The sequence below is a fragment of the Mirounga leonina genome, unplaced genomic scaffold, assembly GCF_011800145.1.
Source record: "Mirounga leonina isolate KUSES-001 unplaced genomic scaffold, KU_Mleo_1.0 Mir_129, whole genome shotgun sequence".
NCBI classification, from domain to species: Eukaryota; Metazoa; Chordata; class Mammalia; order Carnivora; family Phocidae; genus Mirounga; species Mirounga leonina.
In genome coordinates, this window is record NW_023270323.1 from 78,482,170 (window position 1) to 78,502,625 (window position 20,456).

The 20,456-nt window shown below is 58.8% G+C and overlaps 1 protein-coding gene across 3 annotated transcripts in view; it reads right to left on the reverse strand.

Annotated features, from left to right (window-relative positions):
• Nucleotides 1–730: 730 nt before the first annotated feature.
• Nucleotides 731–20,456, reverse strand: part of ACOX3 (acyl-CoA oxidase 3, pristanoyl) — a 41,418-nt gene continuing 21,692 nt past the window's right edge. Inside the window, exons 10-17 of one of the 3 annotated variants that reach the window (XM_035005387.1) lie at nt 19,082–19,202; nt 16,383–16,505; nt 16,109–16,222; nt 10,877–10,992; nt 7,310–7,484; nt 6,081–6,148; nt 4,039–4,125; nt 731–1,391 (exon numbers count right to left, since the gene is read on the reverse strand). In XM_035005387.1, coding sequence (XP_034861278.1) covers nt 1,272–1,391; nt 4,039–4,125; nt 6,081–6,148; nt 7,310–7,484; nt 10,877–10,992; nt 16,109–16,222; nt 16,383–16,505; nt 19,082–19,202 — 924 coding nt within the window. In that variant the 3' untranslated portion in view covers nt 731–1,271. The remainder of the gene's footprint in view (nt 1,392–4,038; nt 4,126–6,080; nt 6,149–7,309; nt 7,485–10,876; nt 10,993–16,108; nt 16,223–16,382; nt 16,506–19,081; nt 19,203–20,456) is intronic. The other 2 variants (XM_035005386.1, XM_035005388.1) reach the window with 2 other exon arrangements.

The following is a 20,456-nucleotide window of genomic DNA, read 5'->3' on the forward strand; positions in this document are numbered from 1 at the left end:
GGTCGTGCGTGTGCTCTGGGCCGGACAACTTCCTGGCCGTGTTTGGGCCATGGTGGTGACTGAGGCTTTCAGGGTCAGTTTTCTCACCTGTAAAATGGGCATGTTAGTATGACTGCCCTCACCTGGCTGTCTGAGGGTCCAGGAATGGTGACAACAAAGTCCCTGCATACAGTAAGTGCTCAATAAAAGCAGCTCCTCTTACCCAGTCACTTGCTCCTGGCTGCCCTTTGGGGCCCAGGGTGGGGTTGGGTTCCCCTTTTCTAGGCGTGGTAACTGAGGCTTGAGAAGTCAAGGAACCACTCCGGCAGTTCCCAAAGCTGGAAATTCAGTCTTTAAAAACAGGTCCTGCCCTGCCCTTCCTGTGCTCGGAGGCTCGGAGCTTCGGAAGCAAGAAGCCATCCCCGGTCCCCTGGCACCGCCTGTGGTCCTCGGGCGCCCGGGTCATGTCTGCCTGCTCCGCTCCAAGGTGACAGAGCAGCTGCTGATGACAGAGAGGCACCCGCGAGCCGGTCGTGCTGAGCAGGGACCCACGAGTGACCGCCTGGGGGTCCGCCCCCCTCTGACCTGGTCTGCGCCGGAAGGCAGGCGCACTCGCCTACGGGGCCGGGCGGGGAGCCGCTGAGCAGCACCGGCCATCCTGCCGATGGCAGAACAGCCGGATCCGAACTGCAAACCGGGATGAAGGAACGAGCGTGCGGCCCGGCAGCTCAGCACCCTAAACCGACCAGACTCATGTGATGCATTTATTTTCTTTGGAAACATTTCCTTGATGGAAACTGCAATTTCCACACAGAATGGATTTTCTTCTCCTTAGGAATCTCAAATTACATCACTCAGGTAAGCTTAAAATGGGATTTAATTACACGATAAAGTCAAAGCAGTTAACAAAGACTCAGACTGGCATCACTGAGCAGTAGTGAAGCAGAGCTTTGGAAGAAATCTCAGAATGCGCAAGATCATCAGACCAGAAAGCCCCTGATTGTGAGCACGTGGCCTCCTCTCCGGCATGTGAACGCAGCACGTGCCAAGTCCTAATTATCAAAAAAAGAGTCCATCGGGAAGAGGTGATCATACGGATTTTCTCTGCACACAGCAAATCTGGCGGAGGCACCTGCCCTGTGCCTTTTGCGGGGAGCCCTCCCCGGGCGGGTATGAACACAGGTGCGTTCAGAAAGGGGCAGCGTTTCCATATCGTCTGGAACTAGGATCTGAGGTCCCCGTCTCCATCAGCTGGACCAGCTTACCTAGATTCAGCTGAACGGGCCGCGTGACTACAGCTTTGATTTCAAACTTCCTATACGGGGCTTATGGACGGAAAACTCTGACCACCATGATGGCCTCTCCAGCACTCTGCTTTCCAGAAGGACAGCAGTCCAGAGGTTTTTATAGAGCTACAAAAAATAAACACATACATGAATAATAAACAAGGTTCCTCACACAGCCGAGGGGACAGACACAGATCCCCTCATATGCTTTTGCTGAAAACACAGAAAATCCTCTGGTCACTTTTTAGAAAATTTTAAGATGATTTAATTTACATCCATCTTTTTTTCTCACAGAAAACAACTGGAAACACGTAATACTTTAAAACACGCTTAGGGTGACAGCTTTGTACGTGTCCTTTTCTCTGGGAACTCTCGTAGGGGGAGGCCCGCAGGGTTCTGCAGGTGAGCGCTAGCTGTCTGCTCTGACATGTGCCCCCTCCCCTGTGCAGCTGGGGGGGTGCCTGCACACGGGCCCCGTCCGCCTGCACGTCTGGGCCAGTGGGCGACCTCCTCCAGCATGCTCACAGCAAACCCCTTCCGCCGGGCTGCCCCGTGGGGAAAGCAGAGCAGTGTCTATCCTGGAGGAAGGCCATGCACATTGCAGGAGCTGTTGACTGGTTCTTCATCCACCCCAAACACGGCGCCCAGGCTGACAGGTCTCCAGTCCACAGAGCCAGGGAAGGGGCCTCCTATGTACCGGGCTGGCCTTGACAAACTTTACTCTTTTTTTTTTTTTAAGTAGGCTCCACACCCAACATGGGGCTCGAACTCAACCTGAGGTCAAGAGTCGCATGCTCGACCATGGAGCCAGTCAGCTGCTCCTTACTTTGAAGAAGCCAGTGTCCCTGCACCTGCTGAGTGCACTCCTGGGCCCCTCCAAATGCTCTGCTTGCTCCCCCAGGGACACTCAGCCTCGCTCTCTCCGCACAGGTCACATATGGCAATTTGGAACATGATGCTTCATGGAATGATCATCTTAAATAAGCTCTGGCAGCCGGGTCTGTTCACTTAAAATGCACTTCTCACCTAGCAGCCCCTGGTTACAATGTGTGCTGTATACACCTGCCTGTCAGGTGAGGCCTCGGGATTCCACGGTGGAATCCAGAGCCAGAAAGAGCCTGCAGCTCAGGGACAGGCTCCTGCGCACCAGCCACTCTTCGGCCCGGGGGCTGGGCTGTCTCTGCAGGGCAGTGAGCCGGCCGCCCTGGCTCCTGCACCCGCTAACACTCCCGGGGACTCAGGGCCTCTCATGATGCCATGTCCAGGTCCTCCTCAAGTGCATGTCAGCCGGATGCCTGGTAAGTGCCCCCATGGGCAGGTCAGCCTCAGCCCCCTCCTTACTGGCACGTCCTCCTGCGTGCACCCACTGGGGCCCGGGCCACACTGGGGACTGAGGTCCGGTCTCCTGTCTTCTCTCCAGGTGGTAAATCTCTACCCACATCCTGGCTGGGCAGCTGTGGGCAGGCCACCTGGCTTCTCTGGATGTCGGGTTTCTCCCTGGCAAAGCGGCTGTGTAACAGACACCATGTGGGAGGGAGCTAGAGGACAGCGGGCCTCTAAAGATGTTACTGTCCCCACACCGGCCTGGGGACTTCTTCTATCCTGCCCACCCCAGGGCCCAGTACACCATCCCAACCCCAGGTGTGGCCTGGGCCAGGCCACAGCCAGGGCACCTGCTCGCTTCCCTGGAGAAGTCTGTTCCCCTGAGCACACATGGAGGGCTCCTGCCCCCTTACATTCAGTCTCCACTGAAACAGAGCCTGAGTTGAAAGCAGGTGTTTCAGCACAAAGAACATGGCCTTGGGGGTCGGGGTCAGGTGAGACCTCAGGCGAGTGGTAACACTGCAACAACAAGCTGGAAGGCACTGAGCAGACCCGTGAGCATCCCGCAGCACGCGGGATAGGAGTGGGCTCAGGAACGAGCATAGCAACGGTCCCATGGCAGGACAAAGTGGGGGCATCTGCCTGGGGGCGACACTTGGGCTGGAGGCCAGGGAAGGGCTGAGAGGCAGCGTTCTGCTCAGGTGCAATGTGGAAGTGCTCCAGGCAGAGGGACAGCAGGTACAAAGGCCCTGTGGTGGGGAGGCCTAGTGTAATAGAAGAACAGAGGGGGACAGTCAGGCTGGAGTCCAGCGGGCAGGAGGAGCACAGCATAAAATGACCCTGCAGAATCAGGCAGACAGAGGTCAGGCTGCCTGGACTGGGGGTGCGGGAAGGGAAATGCATGCAGGTTTGGGGATGAGGGATGGTGGTGGAGTGCTCAGCAGAGGAGTGACCTGACAAGATCACTTGAAGAAATCATTCTGGAGCATAGCACGGCAAGACAGATCAGGGATCCAAGTGGGGGCTGCTGGGAAGTGAAAGTACCAGGGGTGGATGGTCGGTTGACAGAAAGGGTCAGGGTCTTGCACTGTGAGATGTCAGGAAGACCCAGCACTGGGAATGGCCCCTGGGGGTGTGAGAACAAGAGGACCGCCGCAGGGCCCCCGCACTTGACAGGGGCTTGTGCTGATCCCAGCACCCCGGCCCTAGGAGGGCGGTGCCGCCAGCCCACATCTCCCGGGAAGGCGGGCTGGGGTGAGGCTAACTCGCCCCAGACCACCCTGACCTCTCCTGGCCCCTCCCTCCACTGCTGCCTGAGTGGAGCACGTTCCGGAAGGCGCCAGGGCGCTCCTGGCCCATGCCATCATCCCAGGCTCGGCAACAACCACCAGCACCCCCAGAGCAGCCCCCACTGGTGCTCGGATGCACGGCGTTTCCCACCCGGCCTCACCTCACCGTCGGCTCTGCCAATCGGGGAGTTCAGGACAAAGTCGGGAGGGGCGATCACGTCCACCAGGGCAACCGCATCATCTTTCAGCTGTTGGAAAACAAAGTCCATTCGCTTGGCAACTCCCAGAAATCTCCATGGCGACCGCTGAGAAACAGAGTGCTGGCCGTTTGTTGCTACAACCCGCTAGCAACAGTAACCCCAGCAGGAGCGTGCGTGGCTCGGTTACTAACGCATTATCTTTCCGTTGGCCTGCATCACAGATTCCCTTGGTGTATGTCTGAATATTTTCTCCATGTTGCTAATCACTCAAGACTTCCAGTGCATTAACTGTTTTTCAATAAGGTAGGGGCTGCTCGTAAAAGCGGCTCAGCAGCTCACTAACCAGCAGGCGTCCTCAGGTTTGTGTCTGAATCCTGCCCGATCTGGGCAGCTGCCGTTCCAGCAAAGGAAAACACGTCCGGAAAAAATGTGCCAGGGAAGGTGTTTATGGGCACCTGGGAAAGCCGTCCTACCAAGGCTGTCTGGTGTGCGGAGGTTTTATGACGCCCCTGTCCCCTCGTGCAAGTGGTTCTTCAATAGGACACGTGGAATTTATGGGAGAAGACTCCCAAGGACTTTCTTGAAATGCAAAAACATTCTTTTTTTTTTAAATAATTGTGAAGTGCCTCGGCTGCACCTGGAGTGGGACGGTTTCGGCAACGCAGACGGAAAGCACCTGGCTGGCTCGGAATAACCCAGTCCACACAAGAGAGGAGAGGAGCACATCTTCGTGGCTCGGGTGCTGCTCATTAGCATACCCGCTCCCTCGCTCCACGGCCACGCACCCTCTGCCCCTCGGCTCAGAGATGAACAAGTCTGCCCACTTCAGATGGAACCATCAGCACAGCAAGGCCCCTTGTCTAGATAGGGGTCAGCACACCTGCCACATAACAGCAGGAAACGGTCCGGCTCAGCGGCCACCTCTGCCGAGGCCACACCAACACACCCACAGACGATGCACGAGTGAACTGCTGGACGGGGCTTGCACCCCCTCCACTTGTCTGACCCAGGCCCCCCGGAGTGACCACAAGGACCTGGGCCTCCCCGGTGGCGGACGGAGACGAGGCATCCGGGGCATGACTGTGCATGCGACCACCTGCCCGCCTGGGCCACAGCCGCCAGGTGCAGGTCCTGGGGGACGCAGCTATTTGAGAGCAAGGGGAACACACCCAGGAAACCCTCCAGTTACTGTTTTACTGGGCGGAGAGTACGCGTGGCCACACATGGGTGCGGTGCGGTCACAGATGCACGCCGATCCAGAACCCCCAGAGACTGAGGGATGGCCACTGGCGAGCTGAGTCTGGGGAGAGGTTTGAAAACCAGTCAGAGGTGCTGCCTGGAACCACATCGACTCTGAGCTCCAAGAGGGAGAAACGGAGCGGCATGGCACCGGTCATTTGAGACACCTTATAAAAGGGTTTCCTGCCATCAAGAGGAGAGACGACTCTGCTAAGGACAGTTGCCTAGTTCAGGGGGACCAGCACATGAGGCCCTTCAAGTGTTGCTGGTGACAAGCAAAGACCAACACCTCAGCCACACGGGCCCCTTTCCATGGCCGACAGCTGTGGGATTACAGTGACTGATGGGACGGCACAGCTCTGGACATGTCCACCCCCGTAGAAAGGCCCACTGGACAGAGCACCACTAGAGCATAGGGTGGGGGTTTGGCCCACGTGACCTTTCTGTGATAAAGGTACAAGAATGCCATACACAAGAAAAATACCATGAAATGAATTTAAGCCGGAGGCCGAGTCCCTGGAAAGCTTGAGAGAATTACCAGGGTGGCTGTAAAAAGTGCATTACAGAGTACAGACTCTAAGACATTCCCTAAAAGTTACTATCTGCCTAAGATTCCTGACATAGGCATATTTTCTTGTAATCTTCCTGTTTCTGCTCAGCGTTGCACACACACGAATGCGTGCAAAGCAAAGGCATGTGCCATTATGCAGTGGTTACATGTAACGCGGGGGAATCGTGATGACACGAGAGGGATCGCAGCTCACCTGTGAGCACAGGTCCAGGATGGCGTTCTGGATCATTTTACCTGCTTGCTCACCAGAAAAGTAGCCACCTGTAAGCACAGCACTGGTTACACTGGGGCCTGGTACCCCACGTCCATGTTAGCCCCCCAGGTGCTTTATGTGAGGTCTCCCAGCTGCGGGAACATGCTGGCCGGGGCCAGGGTTCCCGTGTCCCTTTCCCATCGCTGTGCATGCACCAGGAGGTCATGGCCAGGCCAGGAGAGCTCCTCGACCACCACCAACCATGATCAGCCCACCTCCACCACCATCATCATCAACACCACCACCTGCACCACCACCACCACCATCGTGGGCTTGCCATGGCATCTTGCGGGCCCCAAGGCCGTGGCCTGTGCATCTGACAGCACATTTGCTGCAGAATCTTTTGTTTGATTTTTGTGAAAGAAACTGTCCATCCCTTGGAATTGTCATGTCTTAGCACACGGGCCCCTGCCCTGCACCTTGCCACTCCCTGGGTCCGAAGCCCGCTCTCCCCTTGTAAACCTAGCCACGTGCTCTCACCACCTCTGTGGGGCAACACCAGCCCTGAGGGGGAAACCTGGTTCTTGGAGAGGGGAGCAGGACAAACAGTCTCACTCTTCAGAAAGCCAAGATACACACACAGGATGAGAACAGATATACAGGCTGTCATAGCGTTAACATGTCTCGGGGCAAATTAGAGAAAATGGTCTAAAAATGCTCCTTAGAAGGACAATAATGAAAACAGATTGAGAAATCCAGGCCTACCCCATTTTCACCAATCTTCTGGGAATCAGCCCCCACACCACCTCCTCCAGGAAGCCCTCCTGGGTCCTCAGGCTGGGCATTCCTAAGAGTGCTTCCCAGCAGCCTGGGCTCGTGTCTATCTGGGTCCCATGGGCCGGGAGGCATGGGCTTCAGCTCACTATAGACCAGCTCCCTGCCTAGCTAACGTGGGCCTCCTGGAAATATTCTCTGAACTGGAAACAGACTTCAAAGGGCCCCGGACGAAACGGAAACGTCCTGTCCTGATGCCGCTTTTCTTACCGTGGATTCTAGGCTCCTCATCTGCCCACAGCCTCCCCCAGCCTGTGAGGAATGCCCAGTGAATGCACATGGAGGTAATACCTCACGAGAAAGGCCAAGTCTCCTGGCTAGGACGCGGCTGGAATCCCCGGGCAGGACCGGGCGGGACAGGACGGGGGGACAGGTGCCCACCGCAGGGGCCTCACCTTGGTAGAGCAGGGCCGTGTGCTGGCTCAGGGACCACAGGGCATAGAGGGCACTGAGCCGCCCCAGCACGGCCCGCAGCGGGGGCGGCACGTGGGGCTGGTGCGTGTACTCGTGGAACCTCCGCACCACCGTGAGCTCCAGGAACGCCAGGGCCAAGGGATGGCAGTGGTATACCTTAAAACAAAACACAACACAGGGCCGCCGACCCCCGTGAGCCGGCAGCTGGGGCCCCGGTTACAGCCTGCGGGGGGCGGTGGAAGAAACCGCTGGGCACACAGGCCAGGGTGGGAGCTCCAGTGCACGTCCCCGGGCAGGACAATGACACCAAATGAAGTCGTGCACGGAGGGGGCACGGCATGAGCATCACCTGTGTGCAAACACCGCAGGAAGGCCAGCGGCCAGAGAAAGCTGAGGCCGAGGCCGGGGTCCGTGCACTCCACAACCTGGGGAAGGCCAGTGGCCGCTCCCAGCTCGGCCCCACCTGACACGTACAGGGACAACCGTGCCGGGCCCTGCGGCTCAGACGCGGGACCATTCCCAGCCGGCCTGCAGGTGCAGGAGTTCTGACGCCCGCTGTGTTTGTGGGAGCAGGAGGCCTCGGCCGGTCTTCTGGTCCCGATGTGTCCTTCTTAACCAGCACCCCTCAGAGCCCGCTGAGCATCATCAGCTTCATTAGGTTTTCTTTTCCCGTCTCCACTGTCATTTTACCAGATCTGTTCTGATGAGAAGAACAGCACTCGCGTGGCCTGAGCTGTACTGAGGAGCATGCGGTGCCTTCCGTGTCTACACCCGACCCTGGCTGGCATCTTTGGTTGTCAAAACTCAGGGGTGCTGTTGACACCTTCGTGGGCAGAGGTGGGGTGCTGCTGAGCATCCCACAGCGCACAGGACAGGCCCCCCAGGAATTGTCCGTGGATGGTCAGACGGAGCCTCTGCTCCCCCAAGCTCCTCTAGGCGGGGACAGGCGGTGAGGCCACGGCTCTGCCCGTGGGCTCCTGCACAGTCCGCTGACCCCCCGGGCCGTGCCGTTTAACTGTCCCCGCAGGGAGTCCAACGTGGCTGGGGGTCAGCTGTCACTCGGAAGCAGCGAACCCGGGACAAGTGCTCGCAGACTGCGAGCGCTCGAGGGCAGGGCCGTCACCTGTGAAGAGTCCGGAGGGCCAGCCCCTGCCCCCACCCCCTCCCCCTCTCCAGTGAGCCCCCACCCCCACGAAGCCCTAAACCATCAGGTCCAGCTGTTCATTTCTGCTGTGCTCTAATTCCTGAGGATATTTGCACAAGGAGCGAATCATGGACACTTCAGGCAAAAAACGAACTCCTCATTGTCCACATTCAGACCTCAGTTCAGGGCAAAGAGCCAGGGCCTGGGGATGGCGCTGGGTTCCGGGCCAGCCCCAGCACAGCTGAGCCGGGTGACCCAGGGCATGTCTCTTGGCCCCGATTGCCCGATCCATCAGAGAAGATGGCAGGAAACGACCCGTGTCAGGAGCCCCGGGTGCGGTGGGGCGAGGAGAACACGGTTCATCTGCCTTCGGAGGCCAGCAGCTCCGGGCGTATGGGGCCCCACCGCCCACCGTTTTACACATGCTCACTCTGAACACGGGAGGGTACGACTCGGCCAAAAAAGGCAATAAACGCATCTTTTTTTTTTTAAAGAACCTACGGTGTGCGGCCGGCTTGTAGTAGGTGCACAGCAAGGGGCAGCTGTTCAGGGGTGGGCAGGAGGGGATGCGAGATAAATGCGCTCCCCCATGAGTCAGAGTCAGCACGCTCTGTATTTTCACGGAAAAGCAGCCCCTAACCGCCCCACAGGGCAGAACAGCTCCTGCCCCCACGACCCGCCAGACACCATCCTTCCCCTGCACGGCCCGGGTCGTGCTCGGCGACCGCTGTGCCGACGCTGGTTCCCCGGCCAAGAGCCCTTCCCCGGCGGGACGCCCTGCCGGTCCCGCCGCATTGCGTCCCCAGCCTGCAGCCTGTCTCCAGACTTTGTTTACAGAAATGGTGAGCATTGACACAGTCACATCTGACCACTTTTTCTTTTTTACGGCTTCTGGTTTCCTGTCTCAAGAAGGCGCGTCCCATGCCGAGGCTACACACGCATTCTCTCTGAAATTTTCCTCTCATGCCCAGTTGCTGCTCAGGTCACCGTATGGGAAGGGGCTGTGTCCTCCTGGGGCGTCCGTGAGCGTCCAGCCCAGGCCGTGAGAGCTGACCCAGGGCTTGCTCTTCGCAGGCTCTGGGATCAGAGCCAGGCGAGGCTGGCCTCTCCTGACTTTTTCTGCCGTGTGATTCACTGAAGTGCTGCCACGGAGTGCTTTAACGAAGGCGTAAAGGTGAATTATTTCTAAAACGGCTGAGCCCCTGCTTGAGGTCCGGTGTCAGGGTGCCAGGCACGGGCCAGCAGGCAGGCGTGCAGAGGGACGGCACGGAGACCCACAGCCACCTCCAGGCAGCTCTTCGGGATTCGGACGCAGCGGGAATGGGTGCCTCTTGTGCCCTCCATCTCTTTGGGGCCTTGGCTTGTGACTCTAGGGAGGCCCTCCACTTCCACTTCCGAGTGACAGCCTGATGGGCAGGGAAAGGGGTGACATGGGACAGGCTAATCCACCCTCGTCAGTGTCCTAAGACTAAGCCTGCTGTGGCCCCAGCCGTTCCAGAAGGATCCTTGCTACGCCTCCTACTTTGGTCGCCATGGCACTGAGCTCAAGTTTACTGATGGGGGCCACCTGCTGAATTCCTATAAGCCCTGGGTTCCAGTTATCCATCCAGGCCTTTCCAGTCAAGACGCCATCCTGTTCCTCACTTGCACACCTGGGGCAGGTGTGTCCAGCAGGTCCCTGGAGACACCGCTGGCTTTGCTCCTGACCACGTCCACCCAAGCACTGAAGCTGCCCATCACAGTGTAACGGGAGGGGTCGGGGTTCATTCAGAGGAGACGGGCAGACGTAGATGCTGAGTTCTCAGAGGACATGAAATGAGCCTCACAAAACAAGGCCAAGAAGGAATGACACCAGTTCTACAAACTTCTTATGTTTCCTTTATCCGTGGCCTCCCAAACGACAGCCGTCACTCCAGATGGACTGGATGTATGGGTCACAACAGGCCAGATCCTGATGCCAGGAGGTGTTTTAGAGCAGGCTGCCTTTGTGCGGTAGGTTCCGGAATGTGGGAGCCAGCCCAGTCCAAGCATGAGAACCAAAGCCACCCTGGGACCATTCCCACCAAGGCTCCCCGAGAAGGGCAGTAATGCCCCGAGAGAAAGCAAGTGTGACCTCGCGTGTCACCAAGCCGCCGCCGGTCGGCTGAGAGGGACCAGAGCTGGGGCCCCACAACCCAGCGTCCCCGCTCCAGCCGCGGCCAGATGCCGCCAGGCACCTTGAACACAACACCCACAGTCCAGTGAGGTCCCTGCAGCAGACCAAGGTGCAGAGAAGCCACACTCCCGTGGTCACAGGGGCTGGAGGGCTCAGCCGCCACCACCACGACAGGCAGCTTACCGAGGCCACGGCAGTGCAGGAATTGGGAGTGAATCAAACAAGCGATTTTTTAAAACAGACATATACCTGACTGTTGTTTCTTGCTTCAAAGTCATTGCTTCCTGATCTTTTCTCTTGATTTAATTTCTGATAACTCTCGCGGAGCAGGTAACAAACCAACCACTCGTAAGCCGCCAGGGGAACTTCAAAACAAGAAACAGAAAAACCAAAAGTAACCATAGAGCATCTACCGTCTGCAGAGCACTCCCCCGGGATGGGCAGATGGGCAGCTCGCGGGCACCGAGCCACCTTCGGGACAAGTCTGTGAAACATGGACACGCGAGGGCACCCCGCGTTCCACACTGTTCCAGCAACCAGAGGCCAGGGGGCCGCGGAGCCACCTTTGGGGTGAGCGCCTTGTTTGGGAGGGCTGCAAATTCTGGCTGGGGCTCATGTGCTTCATCTGCTGGGACACGGTACATCCCCTCAGTGTCACTACGGATTCGCGGGGACAGCAGGGCACCGTTGCGGCAGAGGACGGGCAGGCGGCAGGAGGAAGGGGTGCCCGTTCCCTGGCCAGCCCAGCCCTCGGCCTCCCTGGGGCTGGAGGGCAGCTGAGCTGGGCGTTCTCACTGGCTGCCAAGGAGCCCCTCCCAAGGAGCTCTGAGGGAGGAGACAGAGTGCAGACATACGGGCCGGCGCTGGAAGGGGTAGAAGGAAGACCCACCGGAGAGACTGCAGGGTGCCCCCCGACCCCTGTCCTCTCCCTGCCCCCAGCGCTGTGCCACGTCTGTGGGCCCCTCTCCTCCTCATCACATCTCCGCCAGGGCTGATGCTGACAGGGCATATCCTACGGACCAGGCAGGTTCCAAACTCCCCAGAACACCCTGCCACACAGAGCTGTTACCACCCTCCCGAGGAGGACCTGGGGCACAGAGGGAGTGGGCAGGAGTCGTCTGACCTGGACACACAGCCCCGAGTCCACACTTTCACACCCCCTCACCCCGGCACAGAGTCAGGCACAGAATTGGGCACCGGGGTGAGGCCACAGGCCACGGGGGAGCCCTTCCGCTCAGCAGCTGCTCTAGGCTCACAGTTCCCAGGAGGGACCGTGGGGACCTGGCCACACCGGGTCTGGGCCCAAAGCCTGGGCGAAGGGTCCTTGGGATTGCTCCTGCATCACACAGCCCACTCCCGGGAAGAAGACGGGCAGCGCTCTCTGGGGTCCCATCGTGGACCCTCGACTGGATCAGCACAACTGCTCATGGACTGCAGTTTCTCTGAGGTCTCCTCTCACAGCTGTCCTCAGTCCAGAGTCCTGCCATGCGTGGTACCTCCAATGGGAGCCCCAGAAGACATGCTCACGTCCTGCCCCAAACCTGTGAACGTCTTTCTCAGGAAAAGGCAGACGTAATCAGAGAGGAGATCCCCCGGAAGTGGGTGGGCCCGAAATCCAACAACGAGTGTCCTACTAGCATCAGAGGAGAGATACACATATGGGCGAGGCCATCGGGGGGACAGGGGCGATGGAGCCCAGGATGCCCGGGGCCCTGACCCACCGTCCCGCCCAAGCCTCTGGAGGGAGCGCAGCCCAGCCCACACCTTCTGTCCAGACTTGCCAGAGAGAAAACATTTGTTTCCGGCCCCGCCCACACTCCCCAGGGGGCACCGCCACAGCATCCAATGTCCCCAGACCTGCCTCTCCTGCCCCACCTCCTAGTCCCGGGGCTCCTGGGCACGTCCGCCAGACATTCGACTCCACGAGCGACACCTGAACTCAGCGTCATCCCACCTCTTCGCCCTGACCACTGGGGGCTTCATTCTCACCCAGCCGTCCATCCAGCGAGCCCCTCAAGGCCGGCCAGCCACCTGCCGACCACCTCTCTGGCCTCCCACCCTTCCACTCTCCTCTCCCAGGCTGCCTCTGCCTGGGTCCCCATTTCCTGGCTGATCTCCCCTTCTGAAGCGGGGCTCTGACCTTGGCGTGCCCAGAAAGCAAGGCGTGGATGACTGGCCCCAGCTCCCTGGCTGGCACGGCGCAGGTCTGGGTGTTGCCTGCTGTCTGTCTGTGTTCCCACACCCTAGCACTCTTGTGTGGCTGGATGTCCCCACACGACCTCCTGTAAAGGTGCAAGGCCGCCAGGGAGCCGGCTGCTGGGGAAACAGCTAGGCTGTGCTGCACCCACAGGGGTGCTCAGAGCGGCGCCCCGGCGGCCCCCAGCCCCCCGCACGAGTGAAACACAGCCCAGGCCCTACTAGGCTCAGCATGGGGATGACCACATCCCCCCGTGTCCTACAGGGAAACTGAGGCTCGGAGAGGTGAAGTATCCAGCCCTAGGTCACGCCGACTCCGGAGCCTGAGGTCCCATGACTGCACCACGGGGCCCCACGGAATCACGGATTGCAACGTGAGCCCACTGCTTTACACACATGTGGCCGTTGGAACCTCGTACGCTGAGCCACAATCACTGAGTATTTTTGCAAATCAGCCAACTTGAGAAAAACAAATGGGCCTCATATTGCCAAGTGACAGTGCAGATCCTCAAATGCACAGGAACATTTGTGAGGCCCGTCCTCGGCACGCACGCCTGTGTGTGAATCAGAGGAAGCAGAGAGACATCCGAGGACCCGAGCCGTGCCGGCCTCCCCCCAGATAAACGACTTGTCCCTGAAGGAAAACTCTTGGACCTTCCCGACAGGCTACGCTTGGTCCCGCGAGGTCCCGCGCCTCTGGTCCTACAGAGAGCGAGGCTCGTAAAGATTTCACGGAATCTTTACTGCGGATCCCACCGGCTGTGGCCAGGGCTGACATGTGGGGTGGGAGGACCACGGGCCCCGGAGCCGAGGGGCTTGGCCACGTACCACAGGCTCCCTCTCTGCGTGGACGGTGACGTCAGCACCCAGTGTCACTTTCACCAAATGAATTCTGGTTCCATTTTTTTCCTCCAGAAGATGTTTCCACTTTGCTGGATCTTGCAAAAGCCAGGGCTCTCACGGGAAAAACAGATGACGGGGCCTGGCACGCGTCCTGGTGCAGAGGCGCAATGCGCAGGAGGGGGCCCCGCGTGCACGGAGTCCGCGAGGGAGGGGCTGCAGCAGAGGGCCCGGCGTGGCCAGAAGCCGCCAGACCGCTTGTTTACTATTTGGTTTACAATGGGTGATGGTTTTAGGGAAAGAAATTCTGGTTGGGTTGATGTTATGAGAAGCATGAGCTCTTTCTCTAGTGTTTTCTGTAGCAACTGTTGGCTGGGGCGCTCTGAAACCGTCTGAAATAGACCTTTAAGTGTGTCCTGCTTCCTTACGAAGGCAGGTGAAGGCCTGCCAGGTGGTCATCGTCAGGAAAGGCATGACAAAATGTGCGACCAACAAGAAAGAAAGCACTTGTGAGCAGAAACTTCCCGGATGATGACGATGAGGAGGGAGGAAGCGGCCGGGACGTCGCCCAGCCCGGGTTCTACTCTTGCTCCGACTGCTGGCGTGGACTGGGGTGGACCGGTCGGTGCCACCTGGCCCGGTCTCCTCTCGGGAAGATGGGAGCGGTGTGTGCGGCCCAGCAGGGCCGAGCGGAGAGTGAGGCGGATGCCCTCAGCACCCACAGTTGCTGATGCTGTGATGTCATGGGCTCTCGGCCCCTGACGGGCGGGTGGGCGGCGGCCCCCAGGCCCAGGGGACACTCGCTCTGGGGTCTCCTGATGCAAGGCCAGGTGCCCTCCTCCCGTGCCAAAGGCCCTCGGTGGAGCAAGGGGCGTGCTCAAGACTCCCGAGATGGCGAGGAGAGCACGCGTGGTCGTGCATACGACGGCGGCCGGCGGCACCGGGCACGGCGCTGAGCACGCCACAGTGTTAGCTCCCGTGTCCCGAGGGCCTGATGGAGCGGGCACAGCCAGCAGGCCGAGGCGGGGAAGGGCGCCCCCTCGCTCTCCCGGCAGGTCCCTGGGGGGCTCAGCACGAGGGCAGCTCCTGCCCGGCCCCCCAGGCGCGTGAAGCACGGGGCCTCGGTGCTCACGGGTCAGAGGACGGCGGACCAGTGCCGTTTCAGCTGTGGCCCCAAGTGCTCGGGGGAGGCGGGGGCGCAGGCTCGGCAGGAGCTCCGTCCCTGCTCCTTCTGCAGGTCTCAGCCCCGCGCGCATCAGGAGGCTTCCCGGGGCTGTCGGGGAGGACGCCGAGCTTCAGAGCACAACAGGCTCGGCCGGACCCGGGCTCTGCGCTCGCACTGTGGACGCGCTGCCGGACCTCCCTGAGCCCGGGCGCCAGGGCAGCGGCAGCGGGAGGTGACCCGGGATGAGACCGGTGCCTCAGCAGGCCCCCGCTGCTGGGGCTGCTCCACCCGAGTCCTGGCGGAGCTGGTCCGCCCCCTCCGCCGCTGCCGCCACCACCCAGTCCAGGACACCCTCTCCTGCCGTGTCCCTCTGTTCCCACAGCTGCCGGAGTGGCGTTTTCTCCAGAGTAACATTTGAGAGTGAATCGTCACAACGAACACACAGACCCAAGTCGGTGAGCAGCTCTCTTGCTCAGAGTCAAGTGCTTCCCATGGCCCTGGACGACAGGTGCACCCCAGCGGGTACATCCCTCCCACGGCGCCCCTGTGGCCACCGCGTCCTTGTCACTGAGACCCCAGACAGGCTGTCCCGCGCGGGCCACCGCCACACAGCCCCTGCTCCCTGCACCAGGCCCGCCCCCATTGGACTGCAAAGCTGCGTGAGAGCAGGAACCTGGGTCTCGCGGGCTCTGCCTCCCAGCCAGGTTGCACACTGATACTTGTAGATCAAAGGGGCGACCAGCATAAGGGCACGTGCCGTCTGTAGATCGAGTACATTCTGCATTGAAAACGCATTTGCTTGTCGTGTGCTGCCTACGGCCCACGCTCATTTCTCTGAGGATAGACCCCGTGGGGGAGAAGCGGGGTCTCTGCCGTTCCCCCCGTGCATGGCGGCGGGTATCCCACGGTTAGGGTTAGGCGCTCAACAATCACGGCCAAGCACGATGAGCATGGAGCCCAGTGCTGACTGCAGCTGAGCCTGTTTGGGGCTGAGAACGGTGAACGTGCCGCAGGGCGGGGGCCACAGAAGTGAGGCCAGTGAGGCTGGCATGTGCAAAGGCCCTGAGCAGGAGGGCCCCGGGTTCCTGTGAAGACAGCTCAGTCACGGGCCCTGCCACCCAGCGAGGCAGGGATAGGACCCAGAGCCTCTCCCTCTTCATCCTTAGGGAGAGTCAGCGCCTGACTCAGCATCACGCCCAGGGAGGCGCTGGATGAACCCCTGCTGCACAGTGGGCCCCAGGGATCACGACGGGAGGGAACCGGGGAGACGGCATGCTCACCTGAGGAGTCCAGGCAGCTGTCGACGCCGGGGCATGTGAACCTCTGGCCAAGGATATCGGGATAGGCTTGCAGGAAGTCCACAGTCCTCAGAGGGCTCTGGAAGTGAGCGCCACCTACAAGCACACCCAGGACCCGGAGTGACCAGAGCACCCCGGGAGCTGGTCAGTCATGTTTCGTAACACATTTCCTTCCCGCAGACACAGGGGCCTTGTGGGGCGAGCTCCCTCGGCAGGGCTGGGACGGCTTGCCTGCGTGAGCCAGGTGGGGCCTCACCTTGGACGTGGCGTGCCAGCAGGCTGAGCAGATAGCTGCTGGTCTGCTGCAGCAGGATGTTGTTGTCCCCCTCATACGTGCAGTTGGGGTCGTTGTCGTTCCTGAGGTCACCCAGGCGGTTCACTGCAATGAAGCCGCGTGCTTTGTCACTTCAAGTGTGCGTGCAGGGCAGAGACCCCGCCGCTCCCTGGGGGAACCCCAATGTCCCGGCCGGCCTGACGGAGACACAGCACTCCCAGGCTGCCCGGGCCCAACCACACCTCCTCCCTGGCTGGGTCCTCCCAGCCTCTCACCCAGCTGCTCCGTCTTCAAGGAGACACGAGTAGCCACGCAGCTGAGCCCGTGAGGCCCGCGGCGCCGGCTCGAGAAATGCCCGGGGTTGCTAGCATATCCCTCTCCCCTGCGGACACTGAGCCTTGTGCGGTCAGCTGCCGGAGCCCCGGTGTGGGGGTCACTGACGGACGCTCCAGGGGAGCTGCCTACCCTGCGGGGAACCCATCTTTTTACACAAGAAATTTCAAATATCTCAGGGCGCCTGGGTGGCACCATCGGTGGAGCATCGGACTCTGGATTTCAGCTCAGATCACGATCTCACGTTATGAGATCGAGCCCCGCCTCGGGCTCCACGCTCAGCACAGAGTCTGCTTGGGATTGTCTCTCTCCTCCCTCTGCCCCTCCTGCTTGTGCACATTCTCTTGCTCGCTCGCTCTCAAAATAAATAAATAAATCTCAAAAAAAAAAAAAAAGAAAGAAATTTCAACTATCTCAAGACAACTCTCAGTTTTCTTCTGTTGTCTCTCCTGCCAGTGAAGGGACCTGATTCCTGCACATACTTTATAAGGTACACTTTCTAGACCCTCTCATCTGAGTCTCCTTCCTCTGATGGAGAATGTTCTCCACATGTGAGGCTGGGTGGGACAGGACGAGCCAGAGGTTAGAGGAGTGGGATTCCCATGCTCACACGCTGCTGGGTACAGGGCCCGAGAGGGTGTGAGATGTTCTGCAGCAGCCATGGGGCTTGTGGTCACCTGGGACACACTGATCGTTTCCCCCCACCGACCTGCTGCCCCCTGCCACAGACCACTCTACCGAAGCAGCTGGGCGTGACCACTAACAAACAACTCGCAACTGATACTGAACCTGGACCAGGCCCGTCCCATCCACCCCACTGAGCTTGGCCTTGCTGGTTTCAGCCCCCCATTGGACCCACGACAGCTGACTCGGGTGTTCGTGTTGTGTGCGGGGCTGCCCGATTCCATTTCATTATCTCCTTAAAGCCCAATAAGGCGAACTATTTATAGCGTCTCTCTGAGCCGTGACAACAAACAGAAAGTACAGAACGTTGCACAGAGGACGCGACATGTAAGTGCCTTGGGCGCAGCCACGGTCTCCCGTTGGTCCGTGGGTAACGGGGAGGCAGCGTGGCGGGAGCCGCCTGCACGACAAGAACCTGGGGCGGGTCCTCGCTGAAAGCACGTACTTACCACAGACCACCACCGAGATGGTCCAAGTTGGCAAGAGCCTAAAATGCGTGTGCACTGTCAACTGAAAACAAGGTTTCTGCCGATCCTGCTGTCTGGAGCGCCTGGTGGCCTGCTTGGGCTAACTAGATTTTGCCAGTCACTGAACATCGGCACACGGGACGCTCACGAGTAACAGCGGCAACTGCAGCGGTACTAAGAGCTCCAGCAACAGCCTCAGATAGAAGCCACTGGCTACGCGACGTGCCACACGCCCCACGCCGTGCCGACTCACGTGACCACGGCAGGAACTGTGTTGGTACACACTGTGATCGTCCCCATGTTACAGATAAGGACACTGAGGCCCGCGAGGCTGGCTAGCTGGCCCAGTCGCGTGGCTAGCGGGCATCAGAGCAGAAGCTCGTCCCAGGCCGTCCGCTGCCCACTCTCTCAGCCACACACCAGCTGCCCAAACAAGGCCAATGCCAGTAAAAACCAACTCCCTTGCTCTAAGTTTAAGAATTTTTCACCAGGACAAAACTTGGTGCCAGATTACTGCCAAGTCATTAAGCAAAGAGTGACAATTCTAAAGAACAGATTATCCACTTTCTTTTTTTTTTTTTTTTAAAGATTTTATTTATTCATTTGACAGAGAGAGAGACAGCGAGAGAGGAAACATAAGCAGGGGGAGTGGGAGAGGGAGAAGCAGGCTTCCCGCTGAGCAGAGAGCCCGACGTGGGGCTCGATCCCAGGACCCTGGGACCATGACCTGAGCCAAAGGCAGACGCTTAACGACTGAGCCACCCAGGCGCCCCCAGATTATCCACTCTCTGCTGGGGTTTTGGCGGGCTCCTTCACACGGCCTCCCCACTGCTCCCCGGCGTGGGGGTCACTGACGGACACTCCAGGGGAGCTGCCTACCCTGCGGGGAACCTCGGGAGACCAAGGAACAGGGGCAGCAGCAAGTGGAGGTGTCTGTCTAGGCCAGGGGGTCGGCAAAGCTGCTTTGGGAAAGGCCAGCCAGTGAACATTTTAGGCTTGACAGAGACGACTCAACCCGGTGTCATGCAAACACGGCCACAGAAAATGCATGAACGAATGGGCGTGGCCATGTTCCAATAAAACTTTATTCGCAAAAACCAGCGGTGGCTAACTTCGGCCCACAGGCGGTAGCTTGCTGACCCCTTGAGTCAAAAGTAGGGCTACGGGCAGAAAACTATCACACACTTCCAAACCTACCGGCCAGATAGCCATGTCCTCCGCACGCCTCCCGGCATTCCTGAATTCCCCGCTGGGCGGTCCACGAGGCCAGGGGCTTTCCCGCCGATGCCAAGGCGTGGATCTCACGTCCGAGCTCTGCCTTGGGAGAGGAAATCCAACAAGACCAGGTGAAAAGAGGCTCTGACACCAGAGGTCAGGGGTCACTTCACCCCTAGCGTCAAAGGCTTGTGTCCCCTCTAGTCTAATCCAAGACACCCGACAACTGCAGGAAAAAGAAAGAAACCCAATTTTAGCTGAAAAGGGGAGATTCATCTCAGAGGGGATACACTGTGTTACAAATGGTTTCAGAGCCATGAAAACGGATGGACCTGAACTCTGTGCAGCGAATAAACACCAGGGGCGTAAGGATGATCACAGATGCAGAGCACAGAAGCAACGAGTGCGTTTTGCCTCGGTTTATGAGATGCTCCCGAACCCAAAACCAAGCAATATGCTGTGGCAGAAAGAAAAGCAAGAAACCACACAGGAGGTGGAGACGGGGCTCCCCTCCAAGGAGGGGGGCGGGAGGGGACCGGTTCCCAGGAGACTGTGCAGGGGATGGCGATTTCCAGTCAACTCTGCAAGGCTCTCCCCAGCCAGCGTCTCCGGGCCTTATGCGTCTTATAGATATCCTTTTGCTTCTACCTAACGTTTAGTAGAAATAATTAAGAGAAAGAGACAAACACGTCTGCTAAATAGGATGATCCCTTTTACCAGTGTTTTCAACTTGAACTAAGGGCCACTTTTAGGTGCTTCAGTGAAACCCCTGAGTTTCAGAGAGAATAAAGCATGCTTACACTTTATAACATTATTAACAGGAGAACGATTCCAATGTCAGCTGGCAAAACTTTCGGTGACTCATGCTGGGGAAAAACATGTTTAATCCTTGCATTCCCAGGGACCGTGCCTTGCTGAGCAGTGCACCCTGCTGGCCGTCTCCACACCCCCCACCGCCTCCCTACTCCTGGATGTTTGTGCTGAATATTCCAAAATGTGCTAATTTGATACAGGCTTTTTAGGGTGTTGTACGTAAGACCGATCTGCAGTATTTCTAATCTGTTTTCAAATGCGTTCCTCGTGATTCACATTTTACTCACACCCAGGAGGCAATGCGAGGGGCCATGGAAAGGCGGTTATAAACCGTTGACGCAGAGATCAGCCAAGGATGACTTTACACAGCGGCTGAGCTCAGTGGACGCTCATTTCTGGCATAAATCCTTGACTGTCAATTCCAATCCCGTCAGCTGGGTTCAGACCTTTACAGGGTTGTTTACGAAAGGATCAGAACCATGAAATCTACTGAGGGGCCAGTAATGCGGATTCTGCAAAATCATCATGTTCTCAAAAGGAGGAG